The sequence below is a fragment of the Ahaetulla prasina genome, chromosome 3 (genome assembly GCF_028640845.1).
Source record: "Ahaetulla prasina isolate Xishuangbanna chromosome 3, ASM2864084v1, whole genome shotgun sequence".
Classification (NCBI taxonomy): Eukaryota; Metazoa; Chordata; class Lepidosauria; order Squamata; family Colubridae; genus Ahaetulla; species Ahaetulla prasina.
Window position 1 is genome coordinate 117306974 of NC_080541.1, and position 14562 is coordinate 117321535.

The 14562-nt window shown below is 39.6% G+C and overlaps 1 protein-coding gene across 1 annotated transcript in view; it reads left to right on the forward strand.

Annotated features, from left to right (window-relative positions):
• ADCY10 (adenylate cyclase 10) overlaps window positions 1–14562 on the forward strand; it is a 192720-nt gene that overhangs the window by 66706 nt on the left and 111452 nt on the right. Inside the window, exons 7-10 of the mRNA XM_058176628.1 lie at window positions 4516–4707; window positions 8099–8220; window positions 9928–10004; window positions 11113–11302. Coding sequence (XP_058032611.1) covers window positions 4516–4707; window positions 8099–8220; window positions 9928–10004; window positions 11113–11302 — 581 coding nt within the window. The remainder of the gene's footprint in view (window positions 1–4515; window positions 4708–8098; window positions 8221–9927; window positions 10005–11112; window positions 11303–14562) is intronic.

Genomic DNA, 14562 nt, shown 5'->3' on the forward strand with positions numbered 1-14562 from the left:
CGACCTTTCGATCGACAAGCTCAACGTCCTAGCCCCTGAGCCGCCACGTCCCTTTCTATATATATATGTATGTCTTTTGTTATTCGGGTTTTCTCCCACGTAAAATTGGAAGTGTCTTGGCGACATTTCGACGAAGTCTCATTCGTCATCTTCAGGCTTCAGCTTCATGCTTCTGGGAGCAATGTGTGATTGCAGCTGTTTCTTCCTTTTTAACTGCTAGTGGGGGTTTGAACTGATTGGATAGGAACTTGGCTGTGCTCTGATTGGATGGGGTTTTTTTGTGCTCTGATTGGCTGGGGGTGTGTCCTATTTGGGTGGGGGCTTGGTTGTGCTCAGATTAGTCTGAGTTGCAGGAGGATTTGAGCTGCAATCACACATTGCTCCCAGAAGCACGAAGCTGAAGCCTGAAGATGACGAATGAGACTTCGTCGAAACGTCGCCAAGACACTTCCAATTTTACACGGGAGAAAACCCGATTATTATTATTATTATTATTATTATTATTATTATTATTATTATTATTATTATTATTATTATTATTTATTCAATTTTTATACCGCCCTTCTCCCGAAGGACTCAGGGCGGTGTACAGCCAAGGTAAAACAAACAATGTAATATACAATTTAAAATATGAATTAAAAAATAACAAAAAGACCTACATACAAACACCCGCGAAAACCTCAGAAATATATACATACATACATACATACATACATACATACATACATACATACATACATACATACATACATACATATATATATATATATATATATATATATTTTCTGAGGTTTTCACGGTGTTTGTATATAGGTCTTTGGTTGTTGGTTTTCTCCGTGTAAAATTGGAAGTGTCTTGGCGGCGTTTGACGAAGTCTCATTCGTCATCTTCAGGCTTCAACCGTGCTTCTGGGAGCAATGTGTGATCGCAGCTGTTTCTTCCTTTTAACTGCTAGTGGGGTTTGAACTGATTGGGTGGGAGCTTGGCTGTGCTCTGATTGGATGGGGTTTTCTGTGCTCTGATTGGCTGGGGTGTGTCCTGTGTTGGTGGGGGCTTGGTTGTGCTCAGTCTAGTCTGTGCTGCAGGGGGATTTGAGCTGGTGAGCTGCATAGCTGTTGTTTGGCTTTGTGGTCGTGCTACATCTTCATAGTGGGTGTCAGTCTGCTGCATGAATGGATTGGAGGGGTTTGAAATGGCTAATGTTGCAGCTGCGGTCTGGCTTCTGGTCCTTGGTCGTGCTTCATGATCAGTGTGGGTTTGGGTCTGCTTTCTGGGTGGATGTGCGGTGGTGACATCCTGTGTGGACCTTGTGAGTGTGGGTCTGGTGTCATTCCTCGTGTTAGGGACTCGTTTGTCAATAAGGGTGGGTTTAATAAGGGTCCCGCCTACCAGCCATTTGGAAACCCGCCCTTATTGACAAACGAGTCCCTAACACGAGGAATGACACCAGACCGACACTCACAAGATCCACACAGGATGTCACCACCACACATCCACCCAGAAAGCAGACCCAAACCCACACTGATCAGGAAGCACGACCAAGGACCAGAAGCCAGACCGCAGCTGCAACATTAGCCATTTCAAACCCCTCCAATCCATTCATGCAGCAGACTGACACCCACTATGAAGATGTAGCACGACCACAAAGCCAAACAACAGCTATGCAGCTCACCAGCTCAAATCCCCCTGCAGCACAGACTAGATTGAGCACAACCAAGCCCCCACCAACACAGGACACACCCCCAGCCAATCAGAGCACAGAAAAACCCCCATCCAATCAGAGCACAGCCAAGCTCCCACCCAATCAGTTCAAACCCCACTAGCAGTTAAAGGAAGAAACAGCTGCGATCACACATTGCTCCCAGAAGCACGAAGCTGAAGCCTGAAGATGACGAATGAGACTTGTCGAAACGTCGCCAAGACACTTCCAATTTTACGGAGAAAACCGAACAACCAAAGACCTATATATATATATATATATATATATATATATATATATATATATATATATATATATATATATATATATGTATATATATTTGTTTGTTTTCGTAGGTTTTCAAGGGTATAGGTATGTAGGTCTTGGCATATTCGGGTCTTTTCCCATGTAAGGTTGAGAGTATCTTGGTGACGTTTTGATGAGGTCTCACTCATCATCTTCAGGCTAGTGCTTTCGGCTTCGAGCTTCTGTGGGCAAAGCATAGTCGGAGCTGCTGTCTCTCTATAAATACTGGTGGGGAGGTGGGGGGTGTTGCTGTGAGTGGGTTGGTTGGCTGTGTGGTTGCATCTTGATTGCTAGATGGAGTGGGTGTTTGCAGATTGGTCGGCTGCCTCACAGCATCCTGTGTGGGTATGGTCCTAGTCTTTTGTTACTGAGCTTTGATGTTGTGGCCTCTGGAGTTCTGTGATGTGATGTCTTGAGCAGATGGCTGTGATGCAGCATCCCGGGCCCCGGCCTGGCTCTGAGTCCGAGGTATGTATGTGTGTGTGTGTGTGTGTGTATGTATGTGTATGTATGTATGTGTATATATATATATATATCACATATTTTATGTATTGTGCCTTTGTAGTTATAACACAAATATGCCACATTGACTAACTTCCTGAAACAAACATATACTGTTATTGGGGTCTGTTGAAAATTATCTGGCATTTTTCAAACTATATGTTCCATCTTTTGATCTCCGCCTTCTGCCTAAGAACATATCTCATCTTTGATCTGGTTGAGTTCCGTTCACTCCAGGGGTCTAAATAGCCAAGTGTGAACACAAAGAAGATGATCAGGAAGAGATAAGGCTAATTGGGGAAGCTTTTTATCCTTTTGCAGAAATACACAAATCTACTTAAGAGGCTCTACCCTGTTCTGGGGGATACACAAATCAAAGATGTCAGAATTGGAGGTTTATAATATTTCTAAACAATATAAAAGGGATTCACATTCCCTCTCTTGTTTGTAGCTCTTCCCTGCATGTATCTTGTATGTGTTTGGAACAGCTGACCATTTAAGCTTGATCAAGATTAAATGCTATGTTATTCAAGCCTCTGTTTAAGTTTCTTGTTTGGCATTTATGAGCTTAAAAATATTATTATTGGACTGAAAGAAAGAAAGAAAGAAGGAAAGAAAGAAAGAAAGAGAGAGAGAGAGAGAGAGAGAGAGAAAGAGGAAGGAAGGGAGGGAGAGAGAGAGAGAGAGAGAGAGAGAGAGAGAGAGAGAGAGAGAGAGAGAGAGAGAGAGAGAGAGAGGATGGACCACAAACCCTGGCACTAGACATAGCTTCAGAAGATGCTTTGAAACAACACAGCAATCTAGGGCTTGAAGGATGTCATCTAGTCCAACTCCCTGCTCCAGCAGGAACCCTTACATCATCTGGATTATTTTGGTTCCTCTAACAGAGAGGAAAATTGCCAGAAAGGAGAAGGAGTTTACTAGGACAAGGCTGCTATGCAGAGGAAGGCAGAGATAGTCCTTGACTTATGACCACAATTGAGCCCAAAATTTTGGTTGCTCAGCAACCAAACTTGGTACGCAAGTTAAGTGAGTTTCATCACATTTTACTCAATCCATGACATTTCCTGGCTCTAACAGTCATGTGCAGGCTAGGGAAGAACATCTGAAGGTGCGGGAATGTTCTAATGTACAGAGTTATAGTTAAATGTGTAGCAGAAAGTGTGTTTGTTTTTTGTTTGTGGCAGAAAGTGGGTGTATTTTTCCAAATGCAGTAAGTGAGGCTGAATGTATATAGTTTTAAAAGAGCTGTGTGTGTGTGTGTGTGTGTACGTACACATACAGTATATATAGTAGATGTATCTTTTTGTGTGCCTATACACAATCTATACTATGTAATATGTATGTACATATATGGCATATATACATAGGATTAAATAGTATATTTTGGATGTTCAGTAGTAGTAAATAAATAGATAGGGAAATTGTATCTCTTGCAAGGAGAGAGCAAAAGAGCAAAAGAGAAATCATATAAGGTACTATTCTCTGTTTTATCTATAGTTAAGGCGCTCCTTGACGTGAGTGATGTCAAGTTGGCCACGCCCATCCAGTCACATGACCAAGATACACCCAGTCACATGATCAAGACACGCCCACCCAGCTACGCCCACCAAGCAAGCTATGCCCACAGAACCAGTAGCAAAAAAATTTGTATCCCACCACTGGACTAATTGTATTCTAATTTAAAACCTAAAACTAAAAATCATATGAAACTATAGATAAAACAGTGACTAGTACCTTATATGATTTCTCTTTTGCTTTTTATGATAAAATATTTTTCCTTGGTCTTTAAAATTAAAATTTTATTTTTTTCATTAACTAGCATAGAAAATAGTTTTAAGAAAACTTATGATAATCTGGTGATAAAATGTTCACTTTGAAACCCATTTTTTAAAAGAACTTCTATATTATGAAAATAGCTAACTTTCAGTTTAGGGTAGGATACCTGAATATAGTTTTATTCTCCTCAAGTGCCTATAAAAAGTTAATGTTCTTTTACTATTTTCTAGATAGATGATAACCAGCCACTGGAGTATTTATCAGAGCTACGTCCTGTTACCATTGTTTTTGTGAATATGCATTTTGAAGAAAATGCCAATATGCACCATGTGTGTAAGGCTATCCAAGATGCCAATGCTATGATCGCTGGAACAATATTGCCCCTTAGTGGTAACATTAATAAACTCTTCATGTTTGACAAAGTGAGTCTCCTATAGAGGTATTGTATCAATAGGTTCTGTCATGTATCAACAGAGAATGTTATCAATGTATCAACAATTAATTTTCAATAAAAGTAATTGATAATATGGAAAGTATATGCACATTGTAATATTTAATTTCATTAGTTGCTATTCTTAGTTTCTATTGTTTCTATTGTTCAGCTGTGTTTCTTTTATTATGTTTTTAATACATGTATTAAATAGAGTAGAGAGGTGTGGGGAGTGGAGTGGAGTGGAGTGGAGAGTGGAGTAGAGAAGAGTGGAATGGAACAGAACAGAACGGAATTCTTTATGGCCAAATGTGACACACAAGTAGTTTTTCTCCGGTGACTAAGCTCACAGTGTACACACAAACAGCAAGTAATAGGTCATAAATCATTGTTACAATCATTAATCATAAGTTATAAACAACAATTGATAAATCATAATATACCAATAGAAGAAGATAGTAGGAAAGATGAGATGAGAAATGAGACAGTGCTGTGGGAATTAAATGTTCAGCAAAGTGATGGTACAGAGGAAAAATCTTTGTGTCTAGTTGTTTTGGCATGCAATGCTCTATAAAAAAGTCCTGAGGGGAGAAGTTGAAATAGATTATGTCCAGAATGTGAGGAGTCTGTAGATATTTTCTCTGTCCTCTTTCTGGTTTGTACAATATACAGATCCTCAATGGGAGACAGGCTGGTTGTGATTGTTTTTGATAATGCCCTTTTCTACTGTAACAGAGTAAGTTGGAAGTCAATGTTTCTTTTTCTTTCCCCACCCTTCCTCACTTTTCTTTTCCCTTTTCCCTTATTGTTCTTTTATTTGCTTTTGTATTTTATAATATTTTATAATTTAATAAAAATATTTTTTGTAAGTGCTTGTTTTTTCTGCAGTTCTAACTATCTCTTGAAGTCTGTACTTTTCTGTTTGGTTGCTCTCCCAAACCAGACGGTTATTGAGCTACAGATGACAGATTCAGTAATTCATCTGTAGAACTGTATCAGCAGATCCTTGGGCAATCTGAACTTTCTGAGTTGATGCAGGAAAACATTCTGTGTTGTGCCTTTTTAATGATGATTCTAATGTTAGGTGACCATTTCAAGTCCTTGGAGATAATAGAACCTAGAAACTTGAAGATCTCTATTGTTGGTATTGTGCTTTCTAATATTGTAAGAGGTGGTAGAATAGGAGAGCTTCTTCTAAAATCTACTATTATTTCTACAGTTTTAAGTGTATTCAGCTCTAGATTGTTCTGGCTGCACCACAGGGACAGTTGATCTACCTCCTGTCAATATGCAGACTTATTGGCATTTCAAATGAGACCAATGGCTGTTATGTCATCTGCAAACTTCAGTACTTTAACAGAGGGATCTTTCAAGATGCAGTCATTGGTTTATATAGAGAAGTGTAATAGAGAGAGCATATAGCCCTGTGCTAATTGAATGGGTATTCAATAAGATTTTCCCTAACTTCACCTGCTGCTTCCTATTCATTAGAAAGCTTATAATGCATCTACAAGTATGGTCAGGCACAGCTATCTGAATCAGTTTAGACAGGAGGATTTCAGGAATGATTGTGTTGAATGCTGAGCTAAAGTCTATAAAAAGAACCTTTACATAGTTCTTTAGTTGTTGTAAGATGTAGTGCAGTGCCTATTGACAGCATCATCTGCTGATCTATTTGCATGGTGGACAAATTTCAAAAAGTCTAGCAGCAGATCTGTGATGGCTTTCAGGTGGGCCAACACTAACCTTTCAAAGGTTTTCATAACTACAGATTTCAGAGCCACCAGTCTGTAATCATTCAACTCCTTGATGGAGAGTTTCTTGGGCACTGGAATGATAGTAGATTGTTTGAAGCAAGAAGGAACATAATACATCTTTATTAAAGATGCAGGTGAAGATGGGGGCCAGTTGATCAGCATAGACTTTCAAGCAAGAGGGAGTTACCCTGTTTGGCCCTGGTGATTTTCTACCTTTTTGTCTGTGAAATAGACCTTGCACATTTTTTTTTCTGTGATCACCTGTGGTGGGGGGCCCAGAGGGATGGAGTCAGATGTAGGAGACTTTGCTGTTGTTAATGTATCTGAGATGGAGAGGATAGCAGTAGTTGACAGTGATCTCCCCTCAAACAGTAGAACATGTTTGCCATGGCTTAGATGTTTGAGCTGAGCTGTGAACCAAGGTTTATTATTATTGTAGATGTGTAAGGTTTTGTCAGCACACACATAAGACTTCACAAAAGCTAACATATGATGTCACAGTATCAGTGAGTCCATCCAAGTCTGCTAAGGCAACTTCAAAAATATTCCAGTCTATGCAGTTGAGGCAAGCCTGTAGCTTTAACTTTGCCTTTTCACTCCAAGACTTCACTGTTTTAGCTATTGGTTTTATGATTTTAAGTCTTCATCTATAAACAGGTGCAAAGTGAATCATACAGTGATCAGAATGTTCCACAGCTGTTCTTGGTATGTTGAATAGCAGTGATCTAAAATATTCTTGCCTCTGGTGAAACGGTTGACATGCTGAATGTATCTTGGCAGCTCGTAGCTTAGGTTAGCACTGTTAAAATCTCCTAATACAATGACTAGGGAGTCTGGATAGCTCTGTTCAGCCCACAGGATTTGGTCAGTTAAGGTTTGCAATGCCTTATTTATGCAAGCTTGGGGTGGTATGTAGACCCCAACTAGGATGAATGAAGAAAACTCTCGGGGAGGAGGAATAGTAGGGTATGCAAGTGATGAATAGAGTCTCTCAGTCCACATCACAAAATTTCTTTAGTGTAGTGACATTTTTACACCATTGGTTGTTAATATAAAAGCAGATACCTTCACCCTTCTTTTTACCAGATGTTTCTGCAATTGTATCTGTTAGTTGAATCTGAAATCCTGGGATTTGCAAACAGCTATCATTTTTTTTTTTAATTTGAATTTATATCCCGCCCTTCTCCGAAGACTCAGGGCGGCTTACACTGTCTTAAGCAATAGTCTTCATCCATTTGTATATTATATACAAAGTCAACTTTTATTGCCCCCCACAATCTGGGTCCTCATTTTACCTACCTTATAAAGGATGGAAGGCTGAGTCAACCTTGGGCCTGGTGGGGCTTGAACTTGCAGTAATTGCAAGCAGCTGTGTTAATAACAGACAGACTTAGTCTGCTGAGCCACCAGAGGCCCATGACAATCAATGACAATTAATTTAATTAATAATTAAATAATTAATTTACAGTGCTATATTATAATTTTACTTAGACTACTATAGGATAGTGTCCCTTGATCTGAGAAAGAAGCATGCAACACTAAATAAGTATATGTCTTTTATGAATTGTACTTACCTAGTCTTTGAAACAGTCTTCTCTGATGTACTATTTTCTCCTTCCCAAAAAGGGCTGCACTTTTCTTTGCATCTTTGGTCTTCCTGGCGATAAACAAGCAGATGAAAGCACAAATGCTCTTGATAGTGCCCATAAAATTCATGCTTTTTGTTCCACAGCACTTATGAAAGTAAAGTAAGTACATGAGAGTGGGATGTTACCAACATATATCTGATCACATGTAGTGCTCAAGCCCCAGCTTTCTATATCAAGGAATGCTAGTTCTAATTCTGTATTTGTAGCATCATACAGAGTTATTTTAGCTAGACCTGGGGTTAAGTTTCAGGGGAAATTATTGGGACAATCAGCAATCTAAAGCCCCTTCTACACATAAGCACTGTTTCATTCTATGATCCATTCTGTATCCTACATCTATACTATGTGGGGCCTAATTTGAGAAATTGAGTCAGTTAATTACAGATTTAATGCCTATTCCAGAATAGCACTGAGAAGTGTATTCTCTAGAGTTGTAGGATAGACAGCTGCCTCATCCTTCCCCCCTTCCTGGATATTTTTTTCCCTCCTTCCTGCAATGAAGTGCCATGTTGAAAATACTATGGAGGAATAATGTTGGCTGTGAAGCAACTGGCTGCAACAAACAGTTTGAGGGCCTGAGCCAGAAGTTGTGTAAAAATGGCCCAAGTGACAGGAGGATTTTAAAATTGTACTGCTTTATCCTTCAAATGAGATTTGATCTATTTTTTTGAAGACTTTGATACTGTCTTTATAGATATACTATATTTGCTAAAAGTATTTTAATCCTATATAGGGCTCTTCCTTATGTCTGAGATAAAGTCCTATCCTCAAGACAAATTATATCATTTGTCTTGAGGATTATATCAGAATTTGCTACTCCTATTGGGAATCCTTATCCTGTCACAGATACTCACTAGGGTTCCTCTTTTTGCATCAATCAATGGTTAGTGAATTGTTTCAGATGGAACGAGCATCCAAATTGCTATGGTTAATTGCTTCTAAAAAAGAGTGAAAAACAACTAACCCTAGAGGAGCTATGCTAGGACTACTTAGCTATTGACTGCATCAGGTATGAGTTGAGGATGAATAAACATTGTAAAAACATCATAGAAAAAGTTTTTGGGATTTGTTCACATGGTTATGATCTATAAGGACCAAAAAACAAGGCAATTTTTCATTTAAAACTAAAATTTCCTATTTTAAGAAAATAGACAATTCATCCACTGGCATCATCAACATCATTTTTCCAAGATACTGTATGCCCTCCTTCCTATATTAAGGATATAGTATGAAGGAGAAAGATGGTCTGGGTATCTGTCAGAAAGATAAGGTGTTAAGGTTATATCTTACCCATTTATTTTTAAGAACCATCCATTAAGTTTTCTGCATGAGAAAATAGATGCATCTCTCCTACTTTTTATACTTTTGTGTGCAGACTGTAAGTGCATTGCTTATGTAACTAAAACTGCATCACCTGGCACAAAAGGAAGGTTATAGAAATCTTTACTGAGGTAACTGAAGGTTTGTAAAATTACAGAAAATCTTATTTAACAATCATACACAATCAGAGAAAATTGTAAAGTAGCTCAAGAATGAGCATGCTCAATGGGTAGTGGATGCACTATAGGCATGGCTTTGAGGAATGGAACAAGAAAGTGAGGGACCGTGTTGGGGATGGTACCAAATTAAGATGCTGGATTTTAAGCAGAATTCTTTATAGATTCCATGTTAGATAGAGAATTGCAGGTAAGTCATTGTCCCAGGAAATCTAAAGAAGCTTAGAAGTCCAGTGCAGCATATCATTTTCAAGATACGTTTTTGCTTTCTTTGCACATTTAGTTCCTTTTGTTCCATTTTGTGTTGTAGGATTGTTTCTATTGGGGTCACTGGTGGGCCAGTTTTCTGTGGAGTCGTTGGTCATCGTGTGAGGCATGAATATACAGGTGCAGTTGTAATGAATATAAATGTTAGCAATCAAATGAAGTACTGGAAATAGATAGTAATGAAGTTTTGTGTGTGTGTGTGTGTGTGTGTGTGTGTGTGTGTGTGTGTATGTGTGATATTAAAAATAAAATATATTATTGACCTATTTATTAAATAGGTCAAACTGTTTTCCAAAGCACCAAAGGGCAGGATAAGAAACAATGGATGGAAACTAATCAAGGAGAGAAGCAACCTGGAATTTAGTAGAAATTTCCTAAGAGTAAGAACAATTAACCAGTGGAATGGCTTGACTTCAGACGTTGTAGGTATTCCATCACTGGAGGCTTTTAAGATGAGACTGGCAGCCACTGTCTGGAATGGTATAGAGCCTACTGCTTGAGCAGGGTTTTGGACTAAAAGACCTCCTTCCAATTCTGTTATTCTGTTGTTAAAACATTTATACAGTGGCCCATCTTAAACTCCAAAAATAATAGTTGTTGTTAAAAAACATCTCAAAGCAGCATTTAGATCTTGTGGATAGAAAAGTCTGTAACCAGGATGCCATTGCCCAGAAATTTAGCCTTGATGCCTGTCAAAATTTAAAAAACCATTGAGGCTCATAATGATGACTCCCAACTTACTGATAATGCTGGTTTTGGTTTTGGAAGAAAGATTCTGCCACTAATATCAAATATCAGTCAGCAATTTTGGATTCCTTTGCTTTTGTTTATTCATTTGGTCCTGCAAAGACTTCTCCCTAAAGAGACTCTTTTGCTGTGCCTTGTTGGGAATTAAATACCCTAGTGCTATGAAAGCTAAATCAATTTATAGATTTTCTTTTTTAATCCCAAATTTATGGGATTAATTTATGGGATTTAGATTAATAGAAAATTGGAGTTTCCCTTTCCAGGAGTCTGTAACAGTGAATCTGACATTTCTAATGGCCTTTCTAAATAGTGAAAGAAGTTCTGTTCCATCTTCTGCTTTAGCAAAAGTATATTCTATAATGAAGTTACTTTAGTCAATTGTTTTAAGTGACTCAGTCCTAGACCTCATCTTGTTTGCAATACTGATTGAGGAGAAATGTACATACAATGGCAAGTTTCTCTCTTTTTCTTTTTATGTTAGTGATTGGACGAAAAGTTAACCTTGCTGCACGGCTGATGATGTTTTATCCAGGATTAGTAAGCTGTGATGCCCTCACTTATTCCAAATCTAAATTGCCCCACTACTTCTTTGAAGAGCTCCCATTAGTTGAGATGAAAGGTGTTGTGAACCCTGGAACAGTCTATCAATTTCTTGGTATTACAGAAAAAGCGTAAGTACAATTTTGTCTTTTGGGTAGCTGCACAAGAAAAAGTTTTCTCTGGCTGCCTAAACCTTTGAATGCAGAATAGGTTCAGGAAACATCCCTTTTCAGCAAAGCAGGTTGTTTGTTTTGCTAAGTCCTCTACTGCTAGAGGATGATTTCTCACATCCTCTTGTTATATCTAGAGGAAGAAAATGTATCCTTTCTTATATTTGCTTCAGCAGTTCTGGGAATACAAGTTACATCAAAGGCATTGTGTTTTCACTGTTTCTTCTCTCAGGCACAAGACAACTTTGCTCATGTCTAGTTGGATATACTGTATGTTAAACAAAAGAAATAGTTTAGATATTACATATGAGGCAAATAACGCATCTTTTTTTTAACTGTAAGTATATAGATCTGTGGAGATGGCAGGGACAGTGTGATGGAATACTTCCTTGGAAAAGGGTGTGGTTCATCTTAAAAACGTTGGTTGTGTGACCCTTCTTCCTCAAGATGCCATTGCTCAACCTGGCAGTTTTAAATAATTTTTTTTTAAATTTCATTTTGTCACAACAGTATACACAAACATTGTCATAAGTAAAAAAAACATATCATGAAGAATATATATATATATATATATATAACACCAGACCCACACTCACAAGGTCCACACAGGATGTCACCACCGCACATCCACCCAGAAAGCAGACCCAAACCCACACTGATCATGAAGCACGACCAAGGACCAGAAGCCAGACCGCAGCTGCAACATTAGCCATTTCAAACCCCTCCAATCCATTCATGCAGCAGACTGACACCCACTATGAAGATGTAGCACGACCACAAAGCCAAACAACAGCTATGCAGCTCACCAGCTCAAATCCCCCTGCAGCACAGACTAGACTGAGCACAACCAAGCCCCCACCAACACAGGACACACCCCCAGCCAATCAGAGCACAGAAAAACCCCCATCCAATCAGAGCACAGCCAAGCTCCCACCCAATCAGTTCAAACCCCACTAGCAGTTAAAGGAAGAAACAGCTGCGATCACACATTGCTCCCAGAAGCACGAAGCTGAAGCCTGAAGATGACGAATGAGACTTCGTCGAACGTCGCCAAGACACTTCCAATCTTACACGGAGAAAACCCGAACAACCAAGGACCTATATACAAACACTGTGAAAACCTCAGAAAACATATATATATATATATATATATATATATATATATATATATATATATATATATATATATATATATATATATATATATATATATATATATATATATATATATATATTTGTTTTCTGAGGTTTCTGATGAGGAATGTAGTCTTTATTCGGTTTCTCCGAAAGCAAGTGTCATTCGGCGTCTCAGGCTTCAGCTTCAGCTGAGCAATGTGTGATTGCAGCTGTTTCTTCCTTTTTAACTGCTAGTGGTGGTTTGAACTGATTGGGTGGGAGCTTGGCTGTGCTCTGATTGGATGGGTTTTTTTGTGTTCTGATTGGCTGGGGGTGTGTCCTGTTTGGGTGGGGGCTTGGTTGTGCTCAGAGTTGCAGGGGGATTTGAGCTGGTGAGCTGCACTGCTGCTGTTTGGCTTCATGTTCGTAGTCGTGCTACATCTTCATAGTGGGTGTCAGTCTGCTGCATGTATGGATTGGAGGGGTTTGAAATGGCTAATGTTGCAGCTGCGGTCTGGCTTCTGGTCCTTGGTCGTGCTTCCTGATCAGTGTGGGTTTGGGTCTGCTTTCTGGGTGGATGTGTGGTGGTGACATCCTGTGTGGATCTTGTGAGTGTCGGTCTGGTGTCATTCCTCGTGTTAAGGACTCGTTTGTCAATAAGGGCGGGTTTCCAAATGGCTGGTAGGCGGGAGGTATCATCTCATTTGTTCATGCTGTGCGGGCGTTTTTCTATCTCGATGGCTTCTCTGATTATTCTGTCATTAAAGTGTTCAGTTTTGGCGATAGTTCTGGTCTTTTTAAAGTCAATATCGTGTCCTGTGGCTTTGAGGTGTTGGACCAGGGAAGAAGTTGGTTCCTCTTTTTTGACTGAGTTCTTGTGTTCTTCAATGCGTGCACTTATTCTTCTGTTGGTTTGTCCGATGTATGTGGTGGGGCAGGCGGTGCATGGGATTTCATATACTCCTTGATTTTCTAACTCAATTTTGTTTTTGGGGTTTCTTAGGATGGTGGATATTTTTAGGTGTTTTTAGGTGTTGTTCGTCAGCTAAGCGTTTTGTTCTAGAGATGAACAACACCTAAAAACCGAACTACACACTCTCACAAACGTACTAACATCCAATGGATTCCAGAGAAATAAGATTACCAAACTAATCCAAAAAGAACCCCCCACTAAAACCCAAGACAGAGAACAAGAAAACGGCACAGCCCTCCTCCCATATATAAAAGGCACCACAGACAGAATCAGCAAGATCCTCCACAAACATAACATCAAGACAGCATTCTGCACAAACCAAAAAATATCCACCATCCTAAGAAACCCCAAAGACAAAATTGAGTTAGAAAATCAAGGAGTATATGAAATCCCATGCACCGCCTGCCCCACCACATACATCGGACAAACCAACAGAAGAATAAGTGCACGCATTGAAGAACACAAGAACTCAGTCAAAAAAGAGGAACCAACTTCTTCCCTGGTCCAACACCTCAAAGCCACAGGACACGATATTGACTTTAAAAAGACCAGAACTATCGCCAAAACTGAACACTTTAACGACAGAATAATCAGAGAAGCCATCGAGATAGAAAAACGCCCGCAGAGCATGAACAAACGAGATGATACCTCCCGCCTACCAGCCATTTGGAAACCCGCCCTTATTGACAAACGAGTCCTTAACACGAGGAATGACACCAGACCGACACTCACAAGATCCACACAGGATGTCACCACCACACATCCACCCAGAAAGCAGACCCAAACCCACACTGATCAGGAAGCACGACCAAGGACCAGAAGCCAGACCGCAGCTGCAACATTAGCCATTTCAAACCCCTCCAATCCATACATGCAGCAGACTGACACCCACTATGAAGATGTAGCACGACTACGAACACGAAGCCAAACAGCAGCAGTGCAGCTCACCAGCTCAAATCCCCCTGCAACTCTGAGCACAACCAAGCCCCCACCCAAACAGGACACACCCCCAGCCAATCAGAACACAAAAAAACCCCATCCAATCAGAGCACAGCCAAGCTCCCATCCAATCAGTTCAAACCCCCACTAGCAGTTAAAAAGGAAGAAACAGCTGCAATCACACATTGCTCTC